The following is a 24556-nucleotide window of genomic DNA, read 5'->3' on the forward strand; positions in this document are numbered from 1 at the left end:
ATATCACTTTACTTATGTATTGAGCACACGTTTTTTGAGCCTTTACTGTGTATGAAGAATGTCCTGTACAAGGCACTGAGGGTACATGGTCCCTACATTCAAAAAACTTAGTGATATATGTGAGAGAAAGAAGTAAATGAGTGATTACTTTCAGCTTTCAGTGCTAGAGGCATGCATGAGGTGCTCTTGGGGGTGCAGGCAGGAGCCTCCAGCTCAGACTAGGATATCAGGGGAAGCTGTCTGGAAGTGGGGCTACTTGAACTGAGCTTTGAATATCTGAGGGCGGTTAGATGGAGAGAGAGGGAAAGGGTTACCTAGACAGAACCAACAATATGCATAAAGGCAAAGGCTTGAAAAATCCTTTAAGGACTTGGAGGGGTGATCCCATGTGGATGGGGAGAATGGTGTGGTGGAGCCATAGGACTGAGAACACTAATTATAGGTGACATTAATAAGACAACGAAGAAAAGGATTCAGTTGACAGGTAAGTTTGGGAAATACTGCATACTCGCTCCTTCTTTTGGTGATGTGATCATATCTCCTTAGCATATTAAACAAGTAAGGGTTGTGAGAAGTGAACAGTAGAGGAATCCACTTAATTTCTTTAACCCAGTATTGCTGAAACTTTGGGAAACCAATGGGTAGCTTAGGCATCAGGTCACAAAGAAGTTCGTGTCCTACGCTAAAGAGAATTTTAATCTTACCCTGAAAGTTATGGGGAATTGTTGAAGATTTTAAACATAGGAATGACATGCTCAGATTTGGGTTTCAGAAAAATCATGTGGTGGGTGGCCCGAGATGGTGCTGACAGGACATGGAAGACATCGTCGTTGCTAAGAACTAAGGCACAGTGATTGGAATGAAGAGGTGAGCAAAGATACTCTCCAAAGATAATAGGAGGTGGAATTTTCAGATCTTAGGGTGAAAGGGGGTCCATGGTGATTCTCAGGTTTCCTATGTCGGTAAGACAAATGAAAACCATGTGTGTATATCTTGATGAGGATCACATACTTTGGTTTAGTTAATGCAGCTGGTTGAAAAATGAAAAATTCAGTTACACGTCTACATTTTTCTGTTCGCATAACACTGTTTCACTCTGATTTAACTGATTTAACTGTAGGTTTCGACAATTGACATGCACATTAGTCACTTAATTCCAGAATAACCTGGGCAGAAATCACTGTTTTGAGGTTAGTTGACTTGGCACATGATTTTGTGTGTTCTCTTTTGTTTTCCTCAGTTATTAATTTAATATATATAAAATTTTAATTAGTTACTTTAAATTTTGTGTGTTATATATTGGTTCTTCTCATCTGGGAAATAATTTATTCTAAATTTTTTTCTCCTTTCTTTTTTAAAGATTTCACCCATAATTCTTAATACTGTGATGACAATAATGGCTGCTCTGTCTCCAAAGACAAAAGAAGAGGAATCCAAAGATATATCTAAGGAAATGGAACATCTTTGGGGTGTCAAATCTATTAGTGATTTTAACTCTTGGTTTCTTGGTGTTGACATGGCCACAGAAATAACAGAAAATTTCAGAGACATTGAAACTCCACTGATAGAGGAAAATTGTGCTGTTGTTGTCCAGTCAGTTCAAGTTACCTTAGAATGTGGTCTTGGGCATCGAACTGTACCTCTATTATTGGCGGAGTCTAAGTTTTCAGGAAGCATTAAAAATTGGACTTCCCTAATGGCTGCTTTTGCTGACATGACACTAGAGGTATGACCACATGAATTATTACCCACCTTCAGAGGCAACTTCCTTAAAAGTACAATGGAGGAATTAAGAAGTGAGCTTTTTTGTGTGCATGACCATAGCAAGTATATATATGAATAGATAATACATTCTAACATTTAATTTATTCATGTATAGTATTATTTGGTCATTACTTTTTAAGGGTTCTTTTGCTAAATAATTGGTTTATGGAGCAAAGTAAGAGTAAAATAAAATGCACCCTCTTTATAAATATCCTTTGTGTCCTTAGGTATGTTGTTAAAATGGTTATTGGCATATAACATTACTTAATATTTTTTCCTACTGGTTATAGAAATATGTAGTTAATGTTTAAAGACTCTCATAATTCTGTGCCTTTCCAGGTTCATTATTACAATGAGACCCATGCTGTATGGGAGCCACTGATTGAGAGAGTGGAGGGGAAGAGACCATGGAATTTAAGGCTTGCTGTAAGGAAATCATAATAAAATAATATCATTGTGTATATTCATTTATATATATATATATATATATATATGTTAGTTCAGAGATTCTCAAGATGTAGTCCAGGATCTTTGAGGCCCTTTTAGAGGATCATGGGATCAAAATTCTTTTCATAATAATATTCAGACATTATATATCATTTTCATTCTCATTCTCTCATGGGCATACAGTGGAATTTTCCAGAGACTATGCAATTTTGCAGCAGATTGAATACAAAATTAGAAGTGAGTCCACTTGTCTTCTCTTAAGGCTTGCACTAAAGAGATTTGTAAATACTCGTCTTCTCACTATGTATTTTTAATGGTTATTTTTCATTAAAATATTATTTATGTTAACATGTAACTGTTGGTTTTAAGTGAATATTTAAAATTTTCTCAGTTTTAGTTTCTCATAGAGTACATACTGATAGATAATAACCCACATAAGTGAAGCTCTTTGGGATCCTCAATCATTTTAAGAGACCAAAAAATCCAAGAACTGCTATTCTGGTTCATGAATTCTTTGTGTCATCTCTTCATGGTACTTCCTGAGAACACTGCAGAGTCCTACATACTGAAACACATCTTCCTAGATTAACAGGAACACAAGTTTTATACCCTTCACAAATTATCACAGCACACTTCTCTGGGGCAACTTGACTCAAGTGTGAGGCATTGAAATTGACTTAGCAGATTCTTATTTTAAAGATGAGCAGTCACTTAACCTGTGTCCTAATTTCCTCTCAGTAAAGTAGAAGTAATATTTCTGACCTACCTCTCTTTGGAGTAGGCAGGCTAACAAAGGATGTTTTATAAGACTTTTGAAATGCCTTTAGAATGAAAACTATGATGGAATCTGATGGCTGGTTGAAAGCTTATCATATTACTTATTTATAGGTGTTACTGGTAAAAAGTAGAAGGAATTCCAGATGTTACTTCCAATAAGGATCAGTTTAGACTTCAGGGTCCTCTTAGAGTGCTCATCAAAGTAAAATGACCAATTAGGTGACACTGGGTAAATAGCTTTCTCTGGTGAATGCACAAAAGACAAATATTGTAACTTACTTGGAGTCCTTCCATGGCACAACTCTAAACATTTCCCTATGCCTGGACTACACACTGAAAGAAAGAATGCTGATTTGTGCTAAGTCAGGGTGAAGCACTGAATATTTTTGAAAATGAGACTTTTGAGGAGTCTTAATACAAAGTGACAAGGTTAGGAGAATTTATCCTTGACTCTATCGAGAGTATTTTAATTTTATTATTCGTTGGCTAATAAATTTGCTATGTATTTATCCTCGTAGGTAAAGAAGAATCCAGTCCAGGATAAAAGTTTGATGCCAGGAGATTATTTTATTCTACTTCCTGAGCCAGAAACAGAAGTTGATATTTCTTCAGGAGATACAATGAATATAACAATATCCAAAAGCTGTCTTAATGTTTTCAACAATTTAGCAAAAGTATGTTTGGTTCTTGCTTGGACTATTTCATAGTTTGGTTCTTGCTTGGACTATTTCAAATGGAATTTTAAATGGAAACGTATGCATTATTTTTGTTTGTCATCAACATTCGTTTCTAAAAACTGTGTAGTTAAAATTTAGTTTTTGAAAAAAAATTTGAATTTTGCAAAAATTTTATTGTGCCGTTGTGTTCCTTTTCAGGGTTTTTCAGAGGGCACTGCTTCTACTTTTGACTACTCTTTAAAAGACAGGGCACCTTTTACAGTAACAAATTCTGTAGGTGTTCCCATTAAGGTGCAGCCCAATCAGAATCTCAGAGTGATGGGCTCCCTTGAGAAAAGTGATGTGTGTGATGTTGATGCCGGTCAGAAATTGGAATTGGAATATGCCAGCATGGAACTTTCATGTCAAGGGAAGCTATCTACACTGAGCCGTCAGGAGAGCTCCCTCTTCTCTCTGACCTTTGGTATGCTATACTTATGCTACTTTTAAGGGTATCTTTGGAATTACTGGTGTCAGCTTATTTTTGATAAAATACGGAAAAATACTTGCTGCAGATAACCTTGAGAGACAACATTTTTAAAGGCTTGAAACAAATAGTTGATAAACTTTTGTTTTCTTCCTCTAAACTTGAGAATATTAAACTTGATTAATTTAAGAATTACCTTAGAAAACTAGATTATTTCTTTTTTTTTCTTTTTCTGTACGCGGGCCTCTCACTGTTGTGGCCTCTCCGGTTGTGGAGCACAGGCTTCGGATGCGCAGGCTCAGCAGCCATGGCTCATGGGCCCAGCCGCTCCGTGGCATGTGGGATCTTCGTGGACCGGGGCATGAACCCGTGTCCCCTGCATCGGCAGGCGGACTCTCAACCATTGCGCCACCAGGGAAGCCCTAGATTATTTCTATGTGCTTCAGTAGTACAGTATGTAGTATGCTTCAGAAAGGACTGGAGTTCAGTGAGGAGAGAAAATAACTATATTCAGAAGTCTTAAAATGTTGACAGTAGTTATCACCATTTCAAAAAGAAAAGCGATTTTTATTGTTATATAGTTGAGAAAATAAGGAACAAGTTGGATTTTGTTTGTTTTAATACATTTAAAACCCCAAGAGAAGTTGTTTGGGGTCAAAAAATATTTTATAATAACTAGTTTCCTTTCTTTGTTAGCTCCTGTGTCTTAGAAAAGAATTTTGTGTAGTCTGCATTTCTAGTCATGAGGAAGAATACTCTTGTCATTATTTTGAGGTGCTGCTCCTGATCTGTCTTATAAAAATTTAGGTAAATTAGTATTTGGAATGTTTCTCACTTATGCTCTGACTTAGCACCTCACGGATATACAGAAGTTACAAAAGTCCCTGTTGCCAGACCTGGACGGCGATTGTATAATGTATGGAATCCCAATGCCAGTCATTTTGACTCACTTGTGGTACAAATTGATGCAACTGAAGGGAACAAAGTAATTACCCTTCGTTCTCCTCTGCAGGTAATGCATTAAAGTGAATTGTGTTCCTTTAAGTATATCAAGAAATAGTAAATCATTTGGCTGAATATAGAAATATAATAAAACTTCATTAGGTCAGTACTGATTGTTCAGAAATAAATAATAGTTTGAACTGGGTATTTCCTGTCCAACTTACTTTTGTAATAGTCTTCATTTTAAATGTCTCATGAAATGCTGTTGTTAATTTAAAGCCCATTTTTGTTGTCTCCTGGGTTACTTATGATTTTAATGAAACTTTTTGTCTATTCCTTTAAAGATTCAGAACTGAGGAGTATTGCAGTAATAGCTGGTTGTCAAATAGGATAACATTCCATTCTCTTTGTATTGTATTTTTCAAGTATGTATGAAGGAATATTGAAATGGTCTCCCCAGAAAAAAATTTTAGCATATTAATCTGTATAAATATTTTTTTCCACCTTTAAGGCTTTATCGATTTTTCTTTTTCTCTGCATTATTACAGATTTCAGCATATGGTCAGCAGAAGAATATTTCTTCCTACCTATAACATCAGATAAAAATGAAAGGATTTCCAATTTTGGTCATTGTCTCTCAGTTTACTATTAGCTCCAACCTATATTACACTGTAGTTAAGGAAGGATTGTATTGTATTTATTTACCTCATGTTTCCTTTACTATCCTTTTCTGTTTAGTTGTATGGTGCATTGAGAAAAGGTTGTAATGAGGAAAATATTATGACTGAAATCCTCAAAGATTAATACGTATTTGAAAGATAATAATACACACTAAAAAATTCAGTCTGTAATATATGAACATGTGAATATCCTAATAATTTTTAACTTCTGTTTAACCATCAAGTTTCATATATATAGCTCCTTAAATAACTTAAAACTTTTCAATTACCATAAAAATATCTTCCAATATTGGGCTTGAAATTTTTTAGATCCAAAAGTGATCGTGTGTGGCTCACATTTTTCTTTTGAACGTCTACATCTTTTTAAACAACTTGTATGTTTTTTTGTCCAACAGATTAAAAACCATTTCTCTATTGCTTTCATCATCTATAAATATGTTAAGAATGTGAAGTTATTGGAGCGCATTGGAGTAGCCAGACCTGAAGAGGAGTTCCATGTTCCTTTAGATTCATATAGGTAGATACTTCCTTGAATATGTTGATATAAAAGGTTCATAATATATATTTTTAATTCTGTGAAGTAGGATCTTTATTCTAGAAAAGAGTAAAATATCTATATTCTACATAATAATAATTCTTATTATCTAAAGATCTGTAAAAGCCAGTTTTGAGACATATAGAGAAATACATTTATATTGTTGAATTTACCAGATGAAATTTCCTGTTGTATACTTGATGTTTTAGAATTTTCTGAGGCTTTTTTTTTTTTTTTTTTTTTTTTTTTTTTTTTGCTGTATGCAGGCCTCTCACTGCTGTGGCCTCTTCTGCTGTGGAGCACAGGCTCCGGACGCGCAGGCCCAGCGGCCATGGCTCACGGGCCCAGCTGCTCTGAGGCATGTAGGATTCTCCCAGACCGGGGCACGAACCCGTGTCCCCTGCATCGGCAGGTGGACTCTCAACCACTGCGCCACCAGGGGAGCCCTCTGAGACTTATTTTTATTAGATTGCCTTTGTATTTGAAATGACTTTTTTTTTTTAAGTTGTCATTTTTTACAGAGTATTTTTTCCCAGAAGGTGCCTCCATGAGTCAGCTATGTGACTTTGGGCAAGTTTCTTAGCCTTGTTTTTCTCATCTGTAAAAATAGGAATAATAGTACTTATCTTGTAGAGTTATCAAGAAGAATTAATGAGATTCTTTTTCTTATGTTCTCAATAAAAACGTTTTTCCCACTCTGTTTTCTTCTTCTGTAGATGTCAGTTGTTCATTCAGCCAGCTGGTATTTTAGAGAATCAGTACAAAGAATCCACCACATATATTTCCTGGAAGGAGGAACTTCATCGGAGCAGGGAAGTCAGATGCATGCTGCAGTGTCCGTCAACAGAAGTCAACTTCTTACCTCTTATAGTCAATACAATTGCTGTGCCTGATGAATTAACCTATATATGTACACACAGGAAAGACTGGGATCCAGCTTACATCATTCATCTTTACCCTACTGTCACTTTGCGGAATTTTCTCCCATATTCTCTAAGATATTTACTTGAGGTATGCCTCTTGCATTTTGTTTGACTTTTATTATTACATGGAGTGAATTCAGGTTTGTTTTTTTTTTAATGGTATTTTTAGTTGAGGTCAGTGTTTTACATTCATCTACTTGTAATGCTTTAATAACATTAATAATAGCAAAAACTGGTATAACATCTACTTTGTGCCAGCCACTATGTCATGTATTTTACATGTATTAACATATTTAGTCCTTACAATAACTTCCTGAAGAAGGTACTGTTATTAGACCCATTTTACAGATGAGGAAACTGAGTCACAGAGGGGTTAAGTGACAGGTCCAGGATCCCACAGCTAATGAATAGTAGAGCTGGAATTTGAACCTAAGCAATTTGGTTCCTTGTTCTCCACCACTAAACTCTGCTGCATCTGCTCTAAATTAATAATTATAATAGTCTCCTTATTATCTGTATAATTCTCTTAGCTAAAGTATGGGAAAATGCCAGTGAGAAAATACTTCATCTTAATTTATTATGAAGTTAATTTTAAAGTTTTTTGTTTTAAAGTGATGATTATTTGGTTCAAGTTTCTGTTGAACTGAAAAATAATTACTGTCTTAAAAAATATTGGGGAACATTTTCTAGTAATGAAGTATGATAAATATTTTTAAATTTGTACATGCCACAACATATCAAAATACAAAAATCTGGAAAGTCTTTGGAACCTAAATTTATTTTCTTTGTCTGACAATGAGCCATCCCTGAGTTGCAGAGAATAAAATTAATTAGATGAACTAAGTAGTATTTAGACAAGAGATGTTTTCAGTAAGGAAGCCAAATTAATTATGTTGCTATTACTCATTTTTAAAGTAGTTCCACCTTAGATAGCTTGTCAGCATAGCTTGATATCACTTTTCTTATTCTATTTGTATGAGAACTATTAGGTGTAGTATGTGAATAAAGGATGAAGCTGAAGTCCAGGCAATTAAGTGGCTCATTTAATGACATAGCTGTTAATGGAAAACAGCCAGTGTTCTGGAATCCAGCCTTTGATTCTTGGCACAGGTCTTTTTCTCAAAATTTATAACCATTGGCCTGCTAATGACCAAAAGACAGTTTCTGACTTTGGCTATGATATAGTGTTTTATTTTTAATCATTAGTAATTGTTGGATATTCATAATATGTAAAGATGGTACCTTGAAGACTTATCAGTTAATGTGAATCTGGTAGGTTACTTAGTATTTGTATAAAATATGGATGTTATTGCAGAGGTTTTTAAAAAATTGGTAAGCAAATTTAGTTTTTGTTTGTTTGTTTTTAGGGAACAGCAGAAACTCACGAGCTAGCAGAAGGCAGTGCTGCCAATGTTCTACATTCGAGAATCAGTGGAGAAATAATGGAATTAGTTCTGGTGAAATATCAGGGCAAAAACTGGAACGGACATTTCCGTATATGTGATACACTTCCCGAATTCTTTCTTGTGTATTTTTCTTCTGACTCCACAGAAGCGATGACAGTTGACCTGTCAATACATGTCAAGCGAATTGGCAGCCAGATGGAGCTATCCATCTTTAGTCCCTATTGGCTAATCAACAAGACTTCTCGAGTTCTCCAGTATCGTTCAGAAGAAATTCATGTGAAACATCCAGCTGATTTTAGGGATGTTATTTTATTCTCTTTCAAGAAGAAGAACATTTTTAGTAAAAATAAGGTGTGTTTTTATTGATAAAACAAATTACCTGTTTATTGTTTATCTAATGCCATGATTACCTCTTTGCTCAGTGTCACAGGTATGAATTAGGTCCAAGAGGACTTTTAAGGAATACATGGTTAAGTGGGATATTAGGGACTAACGACAATAGTGTCCCAAGGCTGAGTTACCTTTTTCTCTGGTGCCCCTAGAATTACTTCTGTTCTTGACATAGTGTCAAGTAGAAACCTTGATTTTATGTAGGTTACCAGTGATGCAATGGCATTTCAAAAGATAGAACAGTTGAATTTGGTTTATTTTAACTGAACCCTCCTATGTGTGAAGCACTAAAGCAGGCCTTCGTGAGAGAAACCTAATGCGTAAGGCCTGATCCTTTACGCTCTGCTCCCTTCTTTCCTTTTCAGAGTCGCATCTTGGTATAGTTTACCTCTATGCCTTTGTATGGCTGCAGTCTCTGCCTAGAATGCCTCTTGCCCTGTGCTTTGCCTGTCTGCCTCATGTTTTCTGGCTATCCGCTGTTCATCCTTTGGCAGTCTGCTCCAGCCTGACATGTGTGAAGGATTTTCTGACCATCTAAAGTGGGGCTAGATATTCCATCCATGTTCTCTTAGAGAAGTGCTTCTCAAATCTCAGTGTGCGTTAGAATCACCTAGAGGGCTTTGAAAAAAATTTGCAGGGTCAGACCCCCATAGTTTGATTCAGTAGGTCTGAGTAGGGTCTGATCTGAGAATTTGCACTTTCCACAGATTGCCAGATGCTGCTGATGGTGCTGGTCCAGGGGCCACACTTTGAGAACCCCTGTCTTAGAGTTTTGATTAATACTTGATATTGTACCTGTTTATGTGTCTGACCTCTGGTTGTACTCAGGTATTTTATAATCTATTGGGTAGGTGGAGGTTAATACAGGAGCAGAATTAGATCTCTTCTGTACAACTTTATCTGAATCCCATAGCCAGGAGTAAACTTTTTACCCTCTCACCTTGATCGCATATTATCCCTTTTATATAGTTGTTATCACATTGAGTCTTGCATCATAATTATTAGTATGTATTTCCTATCTCTTTGTTTAGTTGGAAGCTCACTGAAGACAGGAATTGTGTCTTCCATTCTGCTAATCACAACACTTTTCCTTTATTGTTTGCTGAATAATGTTAAAAGCATAAATTCTCTGTGTGCTAAAACTTTAAGAATTCGTTAGCTCTGTATCAAGTCTAACACTGGAAAATATCATTTTACATTATAATTCCTTTTCAAATAATAGAAGGTCACATTGGTATACATCTTTAAATTCCCTGTACTCATTGCATAGGTGAATGGGAAGGTCAGAGCTCTGCTTTTAAATATTACATTGTCCCCTAGAGTTTCTGTGGTTCTGTTACCCATTTGCAGCATGCCTTTGGTTATATTTTTCTGTCTCATGTTACTAAATAAATTTCTAGTGGTCTAGCAGCATTCCATCAAGTAAAATTAATATAGTGTTTTAGATTTCTTCTATGATTGTTTGTGTTCTCTGGTGTAGGTACAGTTAAAAATTTCAACTAGTTCATGGTCCAGTGGTTTTTCATTGGATACAGTGGGAAATTATGGATGTGTGAAGTGTCCTGCCAACAATATGGAATACCTGGTAAGATTTTGCTTGCTTATGTACTTTTGATTTCATTCACATTTTCATCAGTAAATGAGCTGGATCCTAAGGGGTACAGAAATGTGAATTCATAGTATTACGTGGAGGACTGTTATATCTCTCTGCTAATTTCTAGGGCCACTAGTATCAAAGCAAAACCTAAATTTGTCAAAGTTTAAGGCAGTGAGTTGAATCCATACAAGTAAGCAACTTGGTAAATATTCAGAATATACTAGAATCTGCATTCCATACCACTCCCTGCCAAATGTTTCTTAAATCTTAAGTTTGCGAAAATTTGAATAATCTGATACAAGTTGACTTGTTTTATTACCACTTTGAAATGTTTATTTTATTTTATTGATAGCAGAGTTAATAAAGCAGCAAAAATTGAGCCTGTACACTAATTTTAAAACAATTTATTTTGGAATGTTAAAAAGTAAAGGATTTTTTAAAATTAAGTTTGTTATTAAAAGTCATCGTTAGTTAAATTACTGAATGATACTTCTTGAATTTGTTTCTGATGGAGCCAAACTAAGGAACCAAAATTTTTCTTCTTAGTGAGAAGATAATCAGTCATGGAATATGGCTCTTAGCAGTTACTTTATTTAAGAAATCTTAATTTTAAAATATTTTAAGAAGGCTGTATGTGAATAGGGTGTGTGTGTGTGTATGTGTGTGTGTGTGTGTGTGTGTGTTTCAAGCTATGTAAAGTACTGGGAAATGATAAGCTTGTTTACTTTTTACAGGTTGGTGTTAGCATCAAAATGAGCAGTTTTAATCTTACACGAATAGTTACTTTGACTCCCTTTTATACTATTGTGAACAAGTCATCACTAGAACTAGAAGTTGGTGAAATTGCACCTGATGGCTCAATGCCAACTAATAAATGGAACTATATTGCTTCTTCAGAGGTAATATTTTCCTTTAATACAACTGGCTCCTAAAATGTACAAATAAATATAGACATATAAATAAGAATTATGTATATCTCTTTGTCATACTCACTTTGCTACCATATTTGTGGGTTAAAATATGACAGCCAGCTTTGAAAGACTTTTATTTCATACTATAAGCATATGTTAAAAAAGAAGAAAAAAATTGTGGATAATATTTACCACTAGCTCAGTCTAGACCGTTAACACTCATTCTCTAGTTCTTCCTATATGTATAAACATGGGTATGTACTGTAAAATGTACATAAAATACTATGTATTGTGTCAATAGCAAGGTAACGTCTTTGTATTCAAGAAGCATCTAATCTTGTTGGAGGGCTTAAGACTCATATAAATTAATACATGGAGAAAAAGACAGTGTATGGTAAGTTATAGGTGGTTATAGGATCTCTGAATAGATGAGCTGGAAGTTTCCTTGAAAAATTCCAAAAATTCAACCACCTTGCTTTACAGAGAAGGAAATCGAATCTTACTTTTTTAGGTCAGTAAAGTTATTGGAGGTTGAGATCATTGTGGTCTAGATCAAAAGGAAAAGTTACATAGAAGATCTGGCATTTGAACTAAACTTTTGCAGACTCAACAAGATGAAACGTGAAGAGAAAAAGGAAAGAGTGGGGAGAGGACAGATGCAAAGACAAGTGTTAGTTGCTTGAATTTGCCCGACTTTTCAACCAAGCCACCTGACTTAAGGATAGGACTGTTCTTCTGTATATCTCAAAAGAATTCTAAAATTATTTAAAAAAATATTTAGCAAAGGGTTAAGAGAAGGATTCCAATTACACTACAAACACAGACCTCTAAGAGGCATGGCCTTTCCAAGGCACATGGAATGATCTCCATAGACTTGGTAGCAAATAAATGCTCCTTATCTTTTTATCTTTGATGTGAGTTTGATAGCAGTAGTATTGTTTTTTAGAAATAGAATTTACCCAGTATTCTATAACAGAGGGAACTTTCTTTTTAGGAACTAAGATCTCAGTTTTACAGATAAGGAAACAGGCTCAAAAAGGTGCATGATTTGATTAAGATCAGACAGCCTGGAGGATAGTGTCAGGACTTCCAGCAAGGTCCTCTGCCTTCAGTTGTCTTCTGGTTTATCTAGGATAAGATACTCTGTGAAAGAATTCATGGTGATTAAGGAATTAAAATGGGTTATACATAAAAGCAAATGTTATTAAGATTATAATTTTTAAATATTCAAGATACTTGAGATGTTCTTAATAGCACTTGTTTCTCACATTGTAATTATTCTGTAAGTATGAAAAGACTAATATAACTAGTCTTATTATATAACTATTCTTCTGATGGAGTTTCTTTGGCTTCATAAATAATCATTATATTGTCAGTAATCTTAATATTAGATGGAGAGGGGCTATTTTAAGAAACTTAGTAATAATTGAATCATGATCTGAATTAGAATTGGAAACTTTATTAGCCACTGTTTTATTTATACTGTAGTATTGTTTTAAGACTGATATTAACTTTTATATTTTCAGTACCTTCCATTTTGGCCTGAAAAATGTTCAGGCAAACTTTGTGTGAGAGTGGTGGGCTATGAAGGATCCTCCAAGCCATTCTTTTATAACCAACAGGATAATGGTACTTTATTGAGCTTAGAAGATCTGGTAAGTTTTCCTGTTTTAAAATAAAATGTCTTTGATTTTTAAAGTTTGCTTTAAAACATTTTATTAAGACATGCTATAAAATATACTGATAATTAATTGAAGGTATACTAAAATATCAATATATAATGCTGTACATATATTTGTAAGAGATCAGAGCCAGTGTGCTTTTCAGTAAGAACTTAGGAAAACGAACTTTGTAATATCTATATAAGTGATTGAAATTGTAAATGTACCATGTGCAGTTTAAACCAATACCTCAAACATACTCTTTTTTTTTTTCTACAATAGAATGGGGGTATCTTGGTGGATGTAGATACCGCTCCACATTCAACTGTCATAAGCTTTTCTGATTACCATGAGGGATCCGCACCTGCCCTAATAGTAAACCACACACCATGGAACATCCTCACATATAAACAGAGGTATGAAAAAAAAGGGTTCTTGGAAAATCTGATTTGCTTTTACTGGTCCATAGTCCCTTCTAGGAAATACTTGGAGCTAGGTATGTTTCACATTCTACATGTTTTCAGATTTTAGAAAGGCAATAGGGATACATGATGTTTATTGATAATACCCGTAGCAGGTTTTGAGACAGTACTCTATAACCAAACACATTAGTATTCCTGTAGCAAAAGTTGTGAACCTTCACAGTAAGTGGGATAAATGAAACCGTTAACAGTTTCACATCAGTTCAGATCAAGTTTTGCTGCCACATGATGTTTGACACCAAACTTAGAGAAAAATATTTGGAGTTTCGGAGCTTTTTAAACTTCAGAATTGCACGTAAGGAACTGTGAACCTGTTTAAGTATTATCATTCTTTTGTAGTCTGGTGGTGCTCAGTGAACCGCTCCCTGTAAATCTGTATCTAGTTTTTTGGTAGGAATAGTAGAAGATTAAATAAGAGGGCAGAAGATTAAAGAAAGATTAAAGTAGAAGATTAAGTAGTGGTGTTGAATGTATTATAGTACAGGCTGATAGGAATTTTGTTGTTCTTGTCTGTGCTATCATTTGGCTTGGGTAATGCCATTAAATAATGATATAACAGATAGCTTTAAATCCTTAAAATATGTAATATATATTTGCAAAGAATTATTATTATAAATCTTCAAGGCATTATTTTATATGTATATATAAAATATAAAATAGTAATATACATTATATATGTATATATATAAAATAATGCCTTGCAGATTTAACGTATTCATAACTCTCATGGCTTGAATCTGCTGAGAGATTTAAAAGCATACATTGGGATTAAACCCTAATTGGGTTACTTTTTATTTTAGTTCTCTGGAAAGTCTTTTGTATTATCCAGACCAATACTTCTAAACTTAAGTATCAATATTAAGATCCCTTAGAAATCTTGTTAAAATGTAGGTTCTGATTTAGTAGGTTTTAAGTGGGGCCCAGAATTTTGCACTTTCCAGCAAGCCTCCAGGTAATACTAATGCTGCTGGTCCACAGACCACGCTTTGAGTAGCAGTGGTACATGGACCAAATTTTTTTTTTCCCTCTGAGCTTATTTCTTATGCGTTGCATTTGATTAAAATCTTAAATTTGAGCACCAAGTAAAGTTCTTCTGCTACTAAAAAATTTACTATTGGGACTTCGCTTGTGGTCCAGTGGTTAAGACTCTGTGCTCCCAATGCAGGGGTCCCGGGTTTGATCCCTGGTCAGGGAACTAGATCCCACATGCCGCAACTAAAGATTCCAGATGCCGCAACTAAAGATTCCACATGCCCTAATGAAGATCCTGCACACGGCAATGAAGATCCTGCATGCTACAACTAAGACCAGCACAGCCAAATAAATTTTTTTTTTAATTAAAAAAAATTTTTACTATTTACAGCCTTTTCTGTAGATGAACTCTGATGAATTTCATTAGTGTGATCTTGCCTAGATCAGTTCAGAGTATACTGCAACTTCAGAAAGGGCAGTATTCTGTTCCCTCAAGCTTCAAAATCGTTAGTTAATTGGACATTTTAGGGTACTTATTTTTAGGCAGAGTTGTGTTTTATTAACAAAGGCAATTTTATAAGATGTTTGCGCCAGTCCTTTCCTCAATAAACCACGGGTCTAGGTTTCTCAAGGCCAGGATGTTTTAATCTTCCCTCTGTTGCTTGCATTTCAGCGGGTCACAGGAAGAAATGGTATTGCTGCCAAGACAAGTTCGACTCTTTGCCTGGGCAGATCCCACTGGTACCAGAAAACTTATATGGAGTTATGCAGCAAATGCTGGGGAACATGATCTGTTAAAGGTACCATTTGATGTGAATGAGTGCTGTATGAAGTACCTGATAACAAAGGAATTAGACAAGTTAGCTTCACGCAGTCATCTTTGTTTTTACTGAACTAAAAATGAATTGAAAGTATTTTCAAAATAAGTTACTTTTTGGCTTTAGATTGCGAAGAGTTCATACCAATATTTTGTCCTAGATCAGTCCAATACTTATTTACAGTTTTTAAAAATAGGCCTGTTTCAGCTTGCCTAAGACCAGGGAAGTACTTTTTTATTTACTTTTTTTTAAAGAAAGGAATTTTGAGCCTAAGTGAAAAACAACTTTATCTTGAACATGTGCGTACCACTGTTAGCTGTGAGAATTTTTAGGCATGTTTTCCCTATCAAAGCCATATGTTTTGTTAATTAAAGGAGTCTGACAGTATGCAAATCATCCCATATAAGAAATTTAATAAAATATTTATTGAAACAATATTTAGGTAGCTAAATTAATTAAATATGTTATTTCCTAGACTCTTAGACTTTGGGAAGGGCTTAAGAATTCATCTGCCAGCCTCCCTCTAATATAGCCATTGCTCTTCCATGAGCACCTAGTTTCTGTAGGAATGTGTTCTATCCTGAAAAGTTCATACAGTGTCATCATATTCCATTGTCTGATAATGCCAGTTGTTAGAAAAGCTTTCTTGGTTATTTAAAATAGTAATTGGCCAACAGTGACTGAATTATCCTCTCCTATATTCCCTCTGAAATACCCATAAAAGAGATAGACTTACCCACCTTTGAAAAATCAGACTGATAGTTATGAGATTCTTGGAGTGATTTTTGCCATGACAATTCGATGGAGCTCTATTGCCTGCTTATTATGCTTTACTTTTTACAACAGAAAAACCTTCAAGGTTTGTAAGTGGTAGAGAGGAGCTTAAATTCCCTGTTACTCTTAGGTCTCTGGCTCAGAGACATGGTAGCTCAACCAGGGGTCCCTGTACTATGCTGGTGTTATTTTCCTTCTCCTCACATTTCATGCTCCTCAGCAACCACAAATCCCAGAAAGTGGTATACAGGCCCTGGAGAGAAAGTGGTAATGCCATCCTGAAGGAGGATATCCAGGTCTGTAAATTAAGGCAAAATCATGAAGAATCCTGGTAATAGTGTATTCACGGGATTGTGGTTTTAAATGTCTCTATTCTGTTTGGTGTTAGAGAACCAGGCAGTAAGAAAAGTAGATAAGTGTGCCTCAGTCAGCAGGTAATCTGCCAGATTATGAAACTTGAGCTAGAAGCAAGGCAGTTACCCATTTCCTTGTGCCTTGGGTTGATCTGAGAGGGGAATTCTGCTCAGGCCCAGGTGGGAATTCAGAGAAAATCCTTATAGTATTGGAAAGCACTTTCCTCATTAAGTGTGAATAAACAGTTAAAAAAAAACATGGAGTTTGTGAAAAAAATAGTTCAGGAGAAAAACGTAACATTATCCTAAAGAGTCAGAGGCTGATTATACTTCTGAAAATTTTTTTACTACAGGAGAACCAGAGAAAAATTTCAGAATGTATGCCTGAGTTCCCCAAAGTTATAAAGATATGACAACTATGAAAAAGGAGAAAGATGGTGAAATAAAAGACAAAGACAACAAAATAAAGTGAAAGGGGAGCAGGGAAACAGTATATTCTGAACATACTGTATTAACACCATTTTAATCCTAAATTTTAGCAGATATAGATCAAAGATGATGGGTTTTTTTTTAAAGATACCAATTAGTAGAACCAAAATCAGTGATAAAAGAATTCTAAAACAATTAATTAAGAAAATGAAAATAAAGAAAAATTTGCCCTTATAGTAAAAGAAGGAAACCTAAGGAAGTATATAGAAAGTGGCAAATACCTTTTATTGAGTGTATATCGTGTGTTAATGCTTGTCATATAGTATCATTAATTCTTATGATTGGAACTTAGAACTGCTGGTTAGAATTCAAAACCAGGTCTGTCTGACTTCACAGTTCACGGACTTTCCCCACCAAACCATGCTTTCCATCAGTTGTGCCAGTAAATGAAAATGGTTTAAATTCTCCTATTAAAAGACCACATTCAGATTAAGTTAAAAATTAGTTTCTAACCAAATGCTACTTACATGAGATCTGTTTTAACTGAACTAATACAAAAAGTTGAAAGCAGAAGACATGGTAAAGATTTAACAAACAAAAATAAAAATTGTTGATTTTAATTTCTGAGCAACTATAGTTCAAAGCATTCAAAGTCATTAAATAGAATATGATAATGTGACAAGGAAGGCATGATAGCCATAAACCTTCATGCAGTGAATATTGAATCAAAATGTGAAACTTAAAGTGTTGGAAGTGAACTGAAACACAGTTGCCTGAGGATATTTTAACACACCTCATTTAATTTTTAACAGATCAAATAGATGAAAAACAAATGGGATTAGAGAGTATTTGAATGATAACTAAGACTGAACCAAGCTATGTATCAAATTTTGTAGTTTACAAGGAGAGAATTCACCTTCTTAGTAGGTATCTCTGGAACATTTACAAAATTTGATCATGTTAGAGTAAAAAAATTACACAGCCTACTTTGACATATGTTAAAAGCAATAGGTAAATTGTAGACAACAAATACCAACCGTTCCTATGCTTTTGGTAACATCCTTTATTTATTTGGTTTTGGTTTTTGTTTTCCAAGGAAGTATGAAATGAAAAGCACATATTAGGAACTTATACTGCCTGCTGAAACGAACTGTTGTTATATTTATGTTAAGTCCAGAATGAGAGAAAAATCATTATATAAATCTCTGAAGACACTCACCAAATCAAGCCTCATATTTTTAAATGCTATGTGAGACTGTCAGCCAAGAAGGCTCTTCTTATTGAAACTTCTTATTATTGAAACTTAGTACTGATCACCGTAGTTTGACTATTTAACAATGTGATTTATATACGTATTTGCAGTGTTATACGTTATTAAAACCTAAAAATAAACCAGGTTAGTTTTACCTGAGGTTACTTTTCCAATACATTTCTAAACCATTCTGTTCTCCATCTGGGAGACAAGTAAGCATCTTATGGTATTGGTGCCATTGAGGGATACTCTTGTCCCTGCTAAGTGACCTTTGAGCACTAACGAGGTAACTCAAACTAAGGTTTAAAAGAATTAAGCACTATTAATCTTTGTTACTGTTTGAAAAAATTGGTGAGTATGTTTGAAAACAGATTATCACTTTAATTTGTTTTTTTGATAATTTTCTGATTTATAGTCATGCTTTCTCAGCTACTACAGTTCAACTTTATGTAATAAAAGCTTACTGTTTGTGGTTTTAATATGAAGTCTCTCTTTCCCACAGGATGAATGTGGACAGTTTCCATATGATGCAAACATCCAGATACACTGGGTATCATTTCTAGATGGGCGCCAGAGAGTTTTGCTTTTCACTGATGATGTTGCCTTGGTTTCCAAAGCACTGCAGGCAGAAGAAATGGAGCAGGCCAATCATGAAATAACTTTTTCTCTCCATAGTCTTGGGCTTTCACTGGTTAACAATGAAAACAAGCAGGAAGTTTCGTATATTGGGATAACCAGGTATGAAAGAAAGATAAGGTATCAGAAATCTTGAAAAGGCATTGAGTTCGTAATATCAGGTTTGATGAGTATAGACAGATACCTGTTCTGAATTTGCTTACTATGCAATTCTTTCAGCAAAACTTACTGAACAACTGTTTTCACTGCTAGTTGAAAAGCCCCTAGGTTAGAAAGATGACTAAGATCATGTCTTTGCCCTTATAATACTCATCAGTTGGTGGGGCAAGAAAGAGGTTTGCTTCTTTCTTTGTTGTTTGTTTGTACATTTTTGGAACTAATTATAAAAACACCAGGAAAAGCTACAAAGAAGTATGTGCACGTGCAGTGGTGCTGTAGAGGCTGGAGAAACTGGTGTGGGTGGGGGATGCCAACAGCAAGTTGTGTACACCGGTAGAAAGGGTTATTTATAGAGCAGGCAGGCAGTAGTGGACGTGGGTACGTAATCTTTATTGGCTACTCATTTAGAACTTTTTAATAATGATGGAGCCAGGTATTTCCTCTGATTGTGCTTATACCTATCTAAGAAAAATATTTGAATTTAACTGTTTTGGTGTTTCAATCACACTAACTTTAGTAAAAGACTCATTCTTCTTTGGAGACTATTGGGGGGAATGGTTACCAAGTATAACAAGCATAGAGTCTATCGATAATCATGTGTTTGTTCAGTGAAGTATAAAATTAAGGAAATAAAGAGATCATGTATGTAATGCTCTTTGTGCAACACCTGACAGATTAAGGGTTCAATAAATGGTATTATACATACCATTAATGTAATATTAGTACATTTATGTATGTATGACTGATATATTCTCTTGGCTGTACGTTTCATTATTGTATAGTATTTTTAACTAAATATGAAAATCTTTTTTATTTTTAGAATTTTATTTTTTTATACAGCAGGTTCTTATTAGTTATGCATTTTATACATATTAGTGTATACATGTCAATCCCAATCTCCCAGTTCATCACACCACTACTGCAGCCCCCCGCCGCTTTCCCCCCTTGGTGTCCATATGTTTGTTCTCTACATCTGTGTCTCTATTTCTGCCCTGCAGACCGGTTCATCTGTACCATTTTTCTAGGTTCCACATATATGTGTTAATATACGATATTTGTTTTTCTCTTTCTGACTTACTTCACTCTTTATGACACTCTCTAGATCCATCCACATTTCAACAAATGACCCAATTTCGTTCCTTTTTATGATGAGTAATATTCCATTGTGTATATGTACCACATCTTCTTTATCCATTTGTCTGTTGATGGGAATTTAGGTTGCTTCCATGACCTGGTTATTGTAAATAGTGCTGCAGTGAACGTTGGGGTACGTGTGTCTTTTTGAATTACGGTTTTCTCTGGGTATATGCCCAGTAGTGGGATTGCTGGGTCATATGGTAATTCTATTTTTGTTTTTTTATGGAACCTCCATACTGTTCTCCATAGTGGCTGTATCAATCTACATTCCCACCAACAGTGCAAGAGGGTTCCCTTTTCTCCACACCCTCTCTAGCATTTGTTGTTTGTAGATTTTCTGATGTTGCCCATTCTAACTGGTGTGAGGTGATACCTCATTGTAGTTTTGATTTGCATTTCTATAATAATTAGTGATGTTGAGCAGCTTTTCATGTGCCTCTTGGCCATCTGTTTGTCTTACTTGGAAAAATGTCTGTTTAGGTCTTCTGCCCATTTTTTGATTGGGTTGTTTGTTTTTTTAATATTGAGCTGCATGAGCTGTTTATACATTTTGGAGATTAATCCTTTGTCAATTCGTTTGCAAATAGTTTCTCCCATTCTGAGGGTTGTCTTTTTGTCTTGTTTGTAGTTTCCTTTGCTTTGCAAAAGCTTTTAGTTTCACTAGGTCCCATTTGTTTATTTTTGTTTTTATTTCCATTACTCTAGGAGGTGGATCAAAAAAGATCTTGCTGTGATTTATGTCAAAGAGTGTTCTTCCTCTGTTTTCCTCTAAGAGTTTTATAGTGTCCGGTCTTACATTTAGGTCTGTAATCCATTTTGAGTTTATTTTTGTGTATGGTGTTAGGGAGTGTTCTAATTTCATTCTTTTACATGTAGCTGTCCAGTTTCCCCAGCACCACTTTTCTCCATTGTATATTCTTGCCTCCTTTGTTGTAGGTCAGTTGACCATAGGTGCATGGGTTTATCTCTGGGCTTTCCTGTTCCATAGGTCTGTGTTTCTGTTTTTGTGCCAGTACCATATTGTCTTGATTACTGTAGCTTTGTACTGTAGCTTTGTAGTATAGTCTGAAGTCAGGTTTTGACTGACTCCAGCTCTGTTTTTTTCCCTCAAGACTTCTTTGGCTATTTGGGGTCTTTTGTGTCTCCATACAGATTTTAAGATTTTTTTTGTTCTAGTTCTGTAAAAAATGCCATTGGTAATTTGATAGGGACTACATTGAATCTGTAGATTGCTTTGGGTAATATAGTCATTTTCACAATATTGATTCTTCCAATCCAAGAACACAGTGTATCTCTCCATCTGTTTGTATCATCTTTAATTTCTTTCATCAGTGTCTTATAGATTCTGAATACAGATCAGATCTTTTGTCTCCCTAGGTAGGTTTATTCCTAGGTATTTTATTCTTTTTGTTGCAGTAGTAAATGGGAGTGTTTCCTTAATTTCTCTTTCAGATTTGTCATTGTTAGTGTATAGGAATGCAAGAGATTTCTGTGCATTAATTTTGTATCCTGCAACTTTACCAAATTCATTGATTAGTTCTAGTAGTTTTCTGGTGGCATCTTTAGGATTCTCTATATAGTATCACGTCATCTGCAAACAGTGACAGCCTTACTTCTTCTTTTCCATTTGTATTCCTTTTATTTCTTTTTCTTCTCTGATTGCCATGGCTAGGACTTCCAAAACTATGTTGAATAATAGTGGCGAGAGTGGACATCCTTTTCTTGTTCCTGGTCTTAGAGGAAGTGCTTTCAGTTTTTCACCATTGAGAATGATGTTTGCTGTGGGCTTGTCATATATGGCCTTTGTTATGTTGACGTAGGTTCCCTCTATGCCCACTTTCTGGGGAGTTTTTATCATAAATGGGTGTTGAATATTGTCAAAAGCTTTTTCTGCATCTATTGAGATGATCATATGGTTTTTATTCCTCAATTTGTTAATATGGTGTATCACATTGATTGATTTGCGTGTATTGAAGAATCCTTGCGTCCCTGGGACAAATCCAACTTGATCATGGTGTATGATCCTTTAAATGTGTTGTTGGATTCTGTTTGCCAGTATTTTGTTGAGAATTTTTGCATCTATATTCGTCAGTGATATTGGTCTGTAATTTTCTTTTTTTGTAGTATCTTTGTCCGGTTTTGGTATCAGGATGATGGTGGCCTCATAGAATGAATTTGGGAGTGTTCCTTCCTCTGCAATTTTTGGAAGAGTTCCTTCCTCTGCAGTTTTTTGGTTCAGTCTTGGAAGGTTATACCTTTCTAAAACTTTGTCCATTTCTTCCAGGTTGTCCATTTTATTGGCATAGATTTGCTTGTAGTAGTCTCTTAGGATGCTTTGTATTTCTGTGGTATCTGTTGTAACTTCTCCTTTTTCATTTCTAGTTTTATTGATTTGAGTCCTCTTCCTCTTTTTTTGATGAGTCTGGCTAATGGTTTATCAATTTTGTTTATCTTCTCACAGAACCAGCTTTTAGTTTTATTGATCTTTGCTGTTTTCTTTGTTTCTATTTCATTTATTTCTGCTCTGATCTTTATGATTTCTTTCCTTCTACTAACTTTGGGTTTTGTTTGTTCTTCTTTCTCTAGTTCCTTTAGGTGTAACATTAGATTGTTTATTTGAGATTTTTCTTGTTTCTTGAGGTAGGCTTGTATTGCTATAAACTTCCCTCTTAGAACTTCTTTTGCTGCATCCCGTAGGTTTTGGGTTGTCGTGTTTTCATTGTCATTTGTCTCTAGGTATTTTTTGATTTCTTCAGTGATCTCTTGGTTATTTAGTAAAGTATTGTTTAGCCTCCATGTGTTTGTGTTTTTTATGTTTTTTTCCCTCTAATTGATTTCTAATCTCATAGCGTTGTGGTCAGAAAAGATGCTTGTTATGATTTCAGTTTTCTTAAATTTACCAAGGCTTGATTTGTGACCCAAGATGTGATCTATCTGGGAGAATGTTCCATGTGCACTTGAGAAGTAAGTGTAGTCTGCTGTTTTTGGATGGAATGTCCTATAAATATCAGTTAAGTCTGTCTGGTCTATTGTGTCATTTAAGGCTCGTGTGTCCTGATTACTTTTCTGTCTGGGTGATCTGTCCATTGGTGTAAGTGAGGTGTTAAAAGTCCCCCACTATTATTGTGTTACTGTCGATTTCCTTTTTTATAGCTGTTAGCAGTTGCCTTATGTATTGAAGTGCTCCTATGTTGGGTGCATATATATTTATAATTGTTATATCTTCTTTTTGGATTGATCCCTTGATCATTATGTAGTGTCCTTCCTTGTCTCTTGTAACATTCTTTATTTTAAAGTCTGTTTTATCTGATATGAGTATTGCTACTCCAGCTTTCTTTTTTTTTTTTTTTTTTTTGTGGTACGCGGGCCTCTCACTGTTGTGGCCTCTCCCGTTGCGGAGCACAGGCTCTGGACGCGCAGGCTCAGCGGTCATGGCTCATGGGCCCAGCCGCTCTGTGGCATGTGGGATCTTCCCGGACTGGGGCACAAACCCGTGTCCCCTGCATTGGCAGGCGGACTCTAAACCACTGCACCACCAGGGAAGCCCTCAGCCACTATTACTGAACACTGAATGGCTTTGGAAGTTAGCTTTTGCTGCAGAATTGATAGTAAATTCACCCTAAAAGCAGAGAGTAAAACAGCAAAGTCATTTTGATGACAACTAACATTTGAATCGCAAATAATGTTAGTCTATTTTATATATTTCCTCTGCTGTCCAAAGTTAAAACAAGAAGTGCTATCTCCAACCCCACACAAGTCTGGAGCTGGTGGATATATTCTGTGACCTACAACTACAGTTCCAACAACATGTTTTCCAACCTCAGGGCAAGTACAAAGAAAATTTCCACATTTCAAAATTCATTTAACTATTAATGAAAGAGCTTCTACCTAAACTTCAATCCTAAGTGATTGATTTGTAATGTATTGACATGCTAAAAGGCAACAATCAAGAGAAGAATCTAATAGAGTAGGAAACAGAATTTAAAATTAGATCTAGAATTTTTCTAATATAGAATAGAATTTTACACATGTATTACAAGCGATACATATGCTTAGTTAAACTAATATTCTCTTAGATTGAAATCAGTATTTGACAGTATCTCTGCATGAAAGGACATTTTTAAAGATGCTCATTTCAGATCAGCATTAACAGCTGAGCATTTGCAATAGATTTTGAAAATAGGGAACACTTTGAGCCCTAATTACGTGAAAAGTTGTCACCCCCACAAAAGAAGTGTAAAAAAATTTTTTTGTAACTATGTATGGTAATGGAAGTTAACTGTTACTGTGGTGATAGTTTTACAGTATATACAAATATCAAATCATTATGTTGTACATCTGAAACTAAGTAATGTTATATGTCAACTA

General features: G+C 35.1%; 1 protein-coding gene across 3 annotated transcripts in view; it reads left to right on the forward strand.

The window, feature by feature from the left end:
- Positions 1-24556, forward strand: part of VPS13C (vacuolar protein sorting 13 homolog C) — a 176398-nt gene that overhangs the window by 125181 nt on the left and 26661 nt on the right. For all 3 annotated transcript variants that reach the window (XR_004348280.1, XM_032621285.1, XM_032621287.1), the window contains exons 52-65: positions 1361-1726; positions 2104-2190; positions 3507-3662; positions 3864-4128; positions 4983-5143; positions 6149-6270; positions 7005-7299; positions 8579-8968; positions 10488-10592; positions 11339-11503; positions 13042-13170; positions 13459-13592; positions 15304-15430; positions 18759-18994. Coding sequence is in view for 2 of the 3 variants with exons in the window: in XM_032621285.1 (XP_032477176.1) it covers positions 1361-1726; positions 2104-2190; positions 3507-3662; positions 3864-4128; positions 4983-5143; positions 6149-6270; positions 7005-7299; positions 8579-8968; positions 10488-10592; positions 11339-11503; positions 13042-13170; positions 13459-13592; positions 15304-15430; positions 18759-18994 (2738 nt within the window). In the remaining variant the exon portion in view is untranslated. The remainder of the gene's footprint in view (positions 1-1360; positions 1727-2103; positions 2191-3506; positions 3663-3863; positions 4129-4982; positions 5144-6148; positions 6271-7004; positions 7300-8578; positions 8969-10487; positions 10593-11338; positions 11504-13041; positions 13171-13458; positions 13593-15303; positions 15431-18758; positions 18995-24556) is intronic.

Source organism: Phocoena sinus, chromosome 2 (genome assembly GCF_008692025.1).
Source record: "Phocoena sinus isolate mPhoSin1 chromosome 2, mPhoSin1.pri, whole genome shotgun sequence".
Classification (NCBI taxonomy): domain Eukaryota; kingdom Metazoa; phylum Chordata; class Mammalia; order Artiodactyla; family Phocoenidae; genus Phocoena; species Phocoena sinus.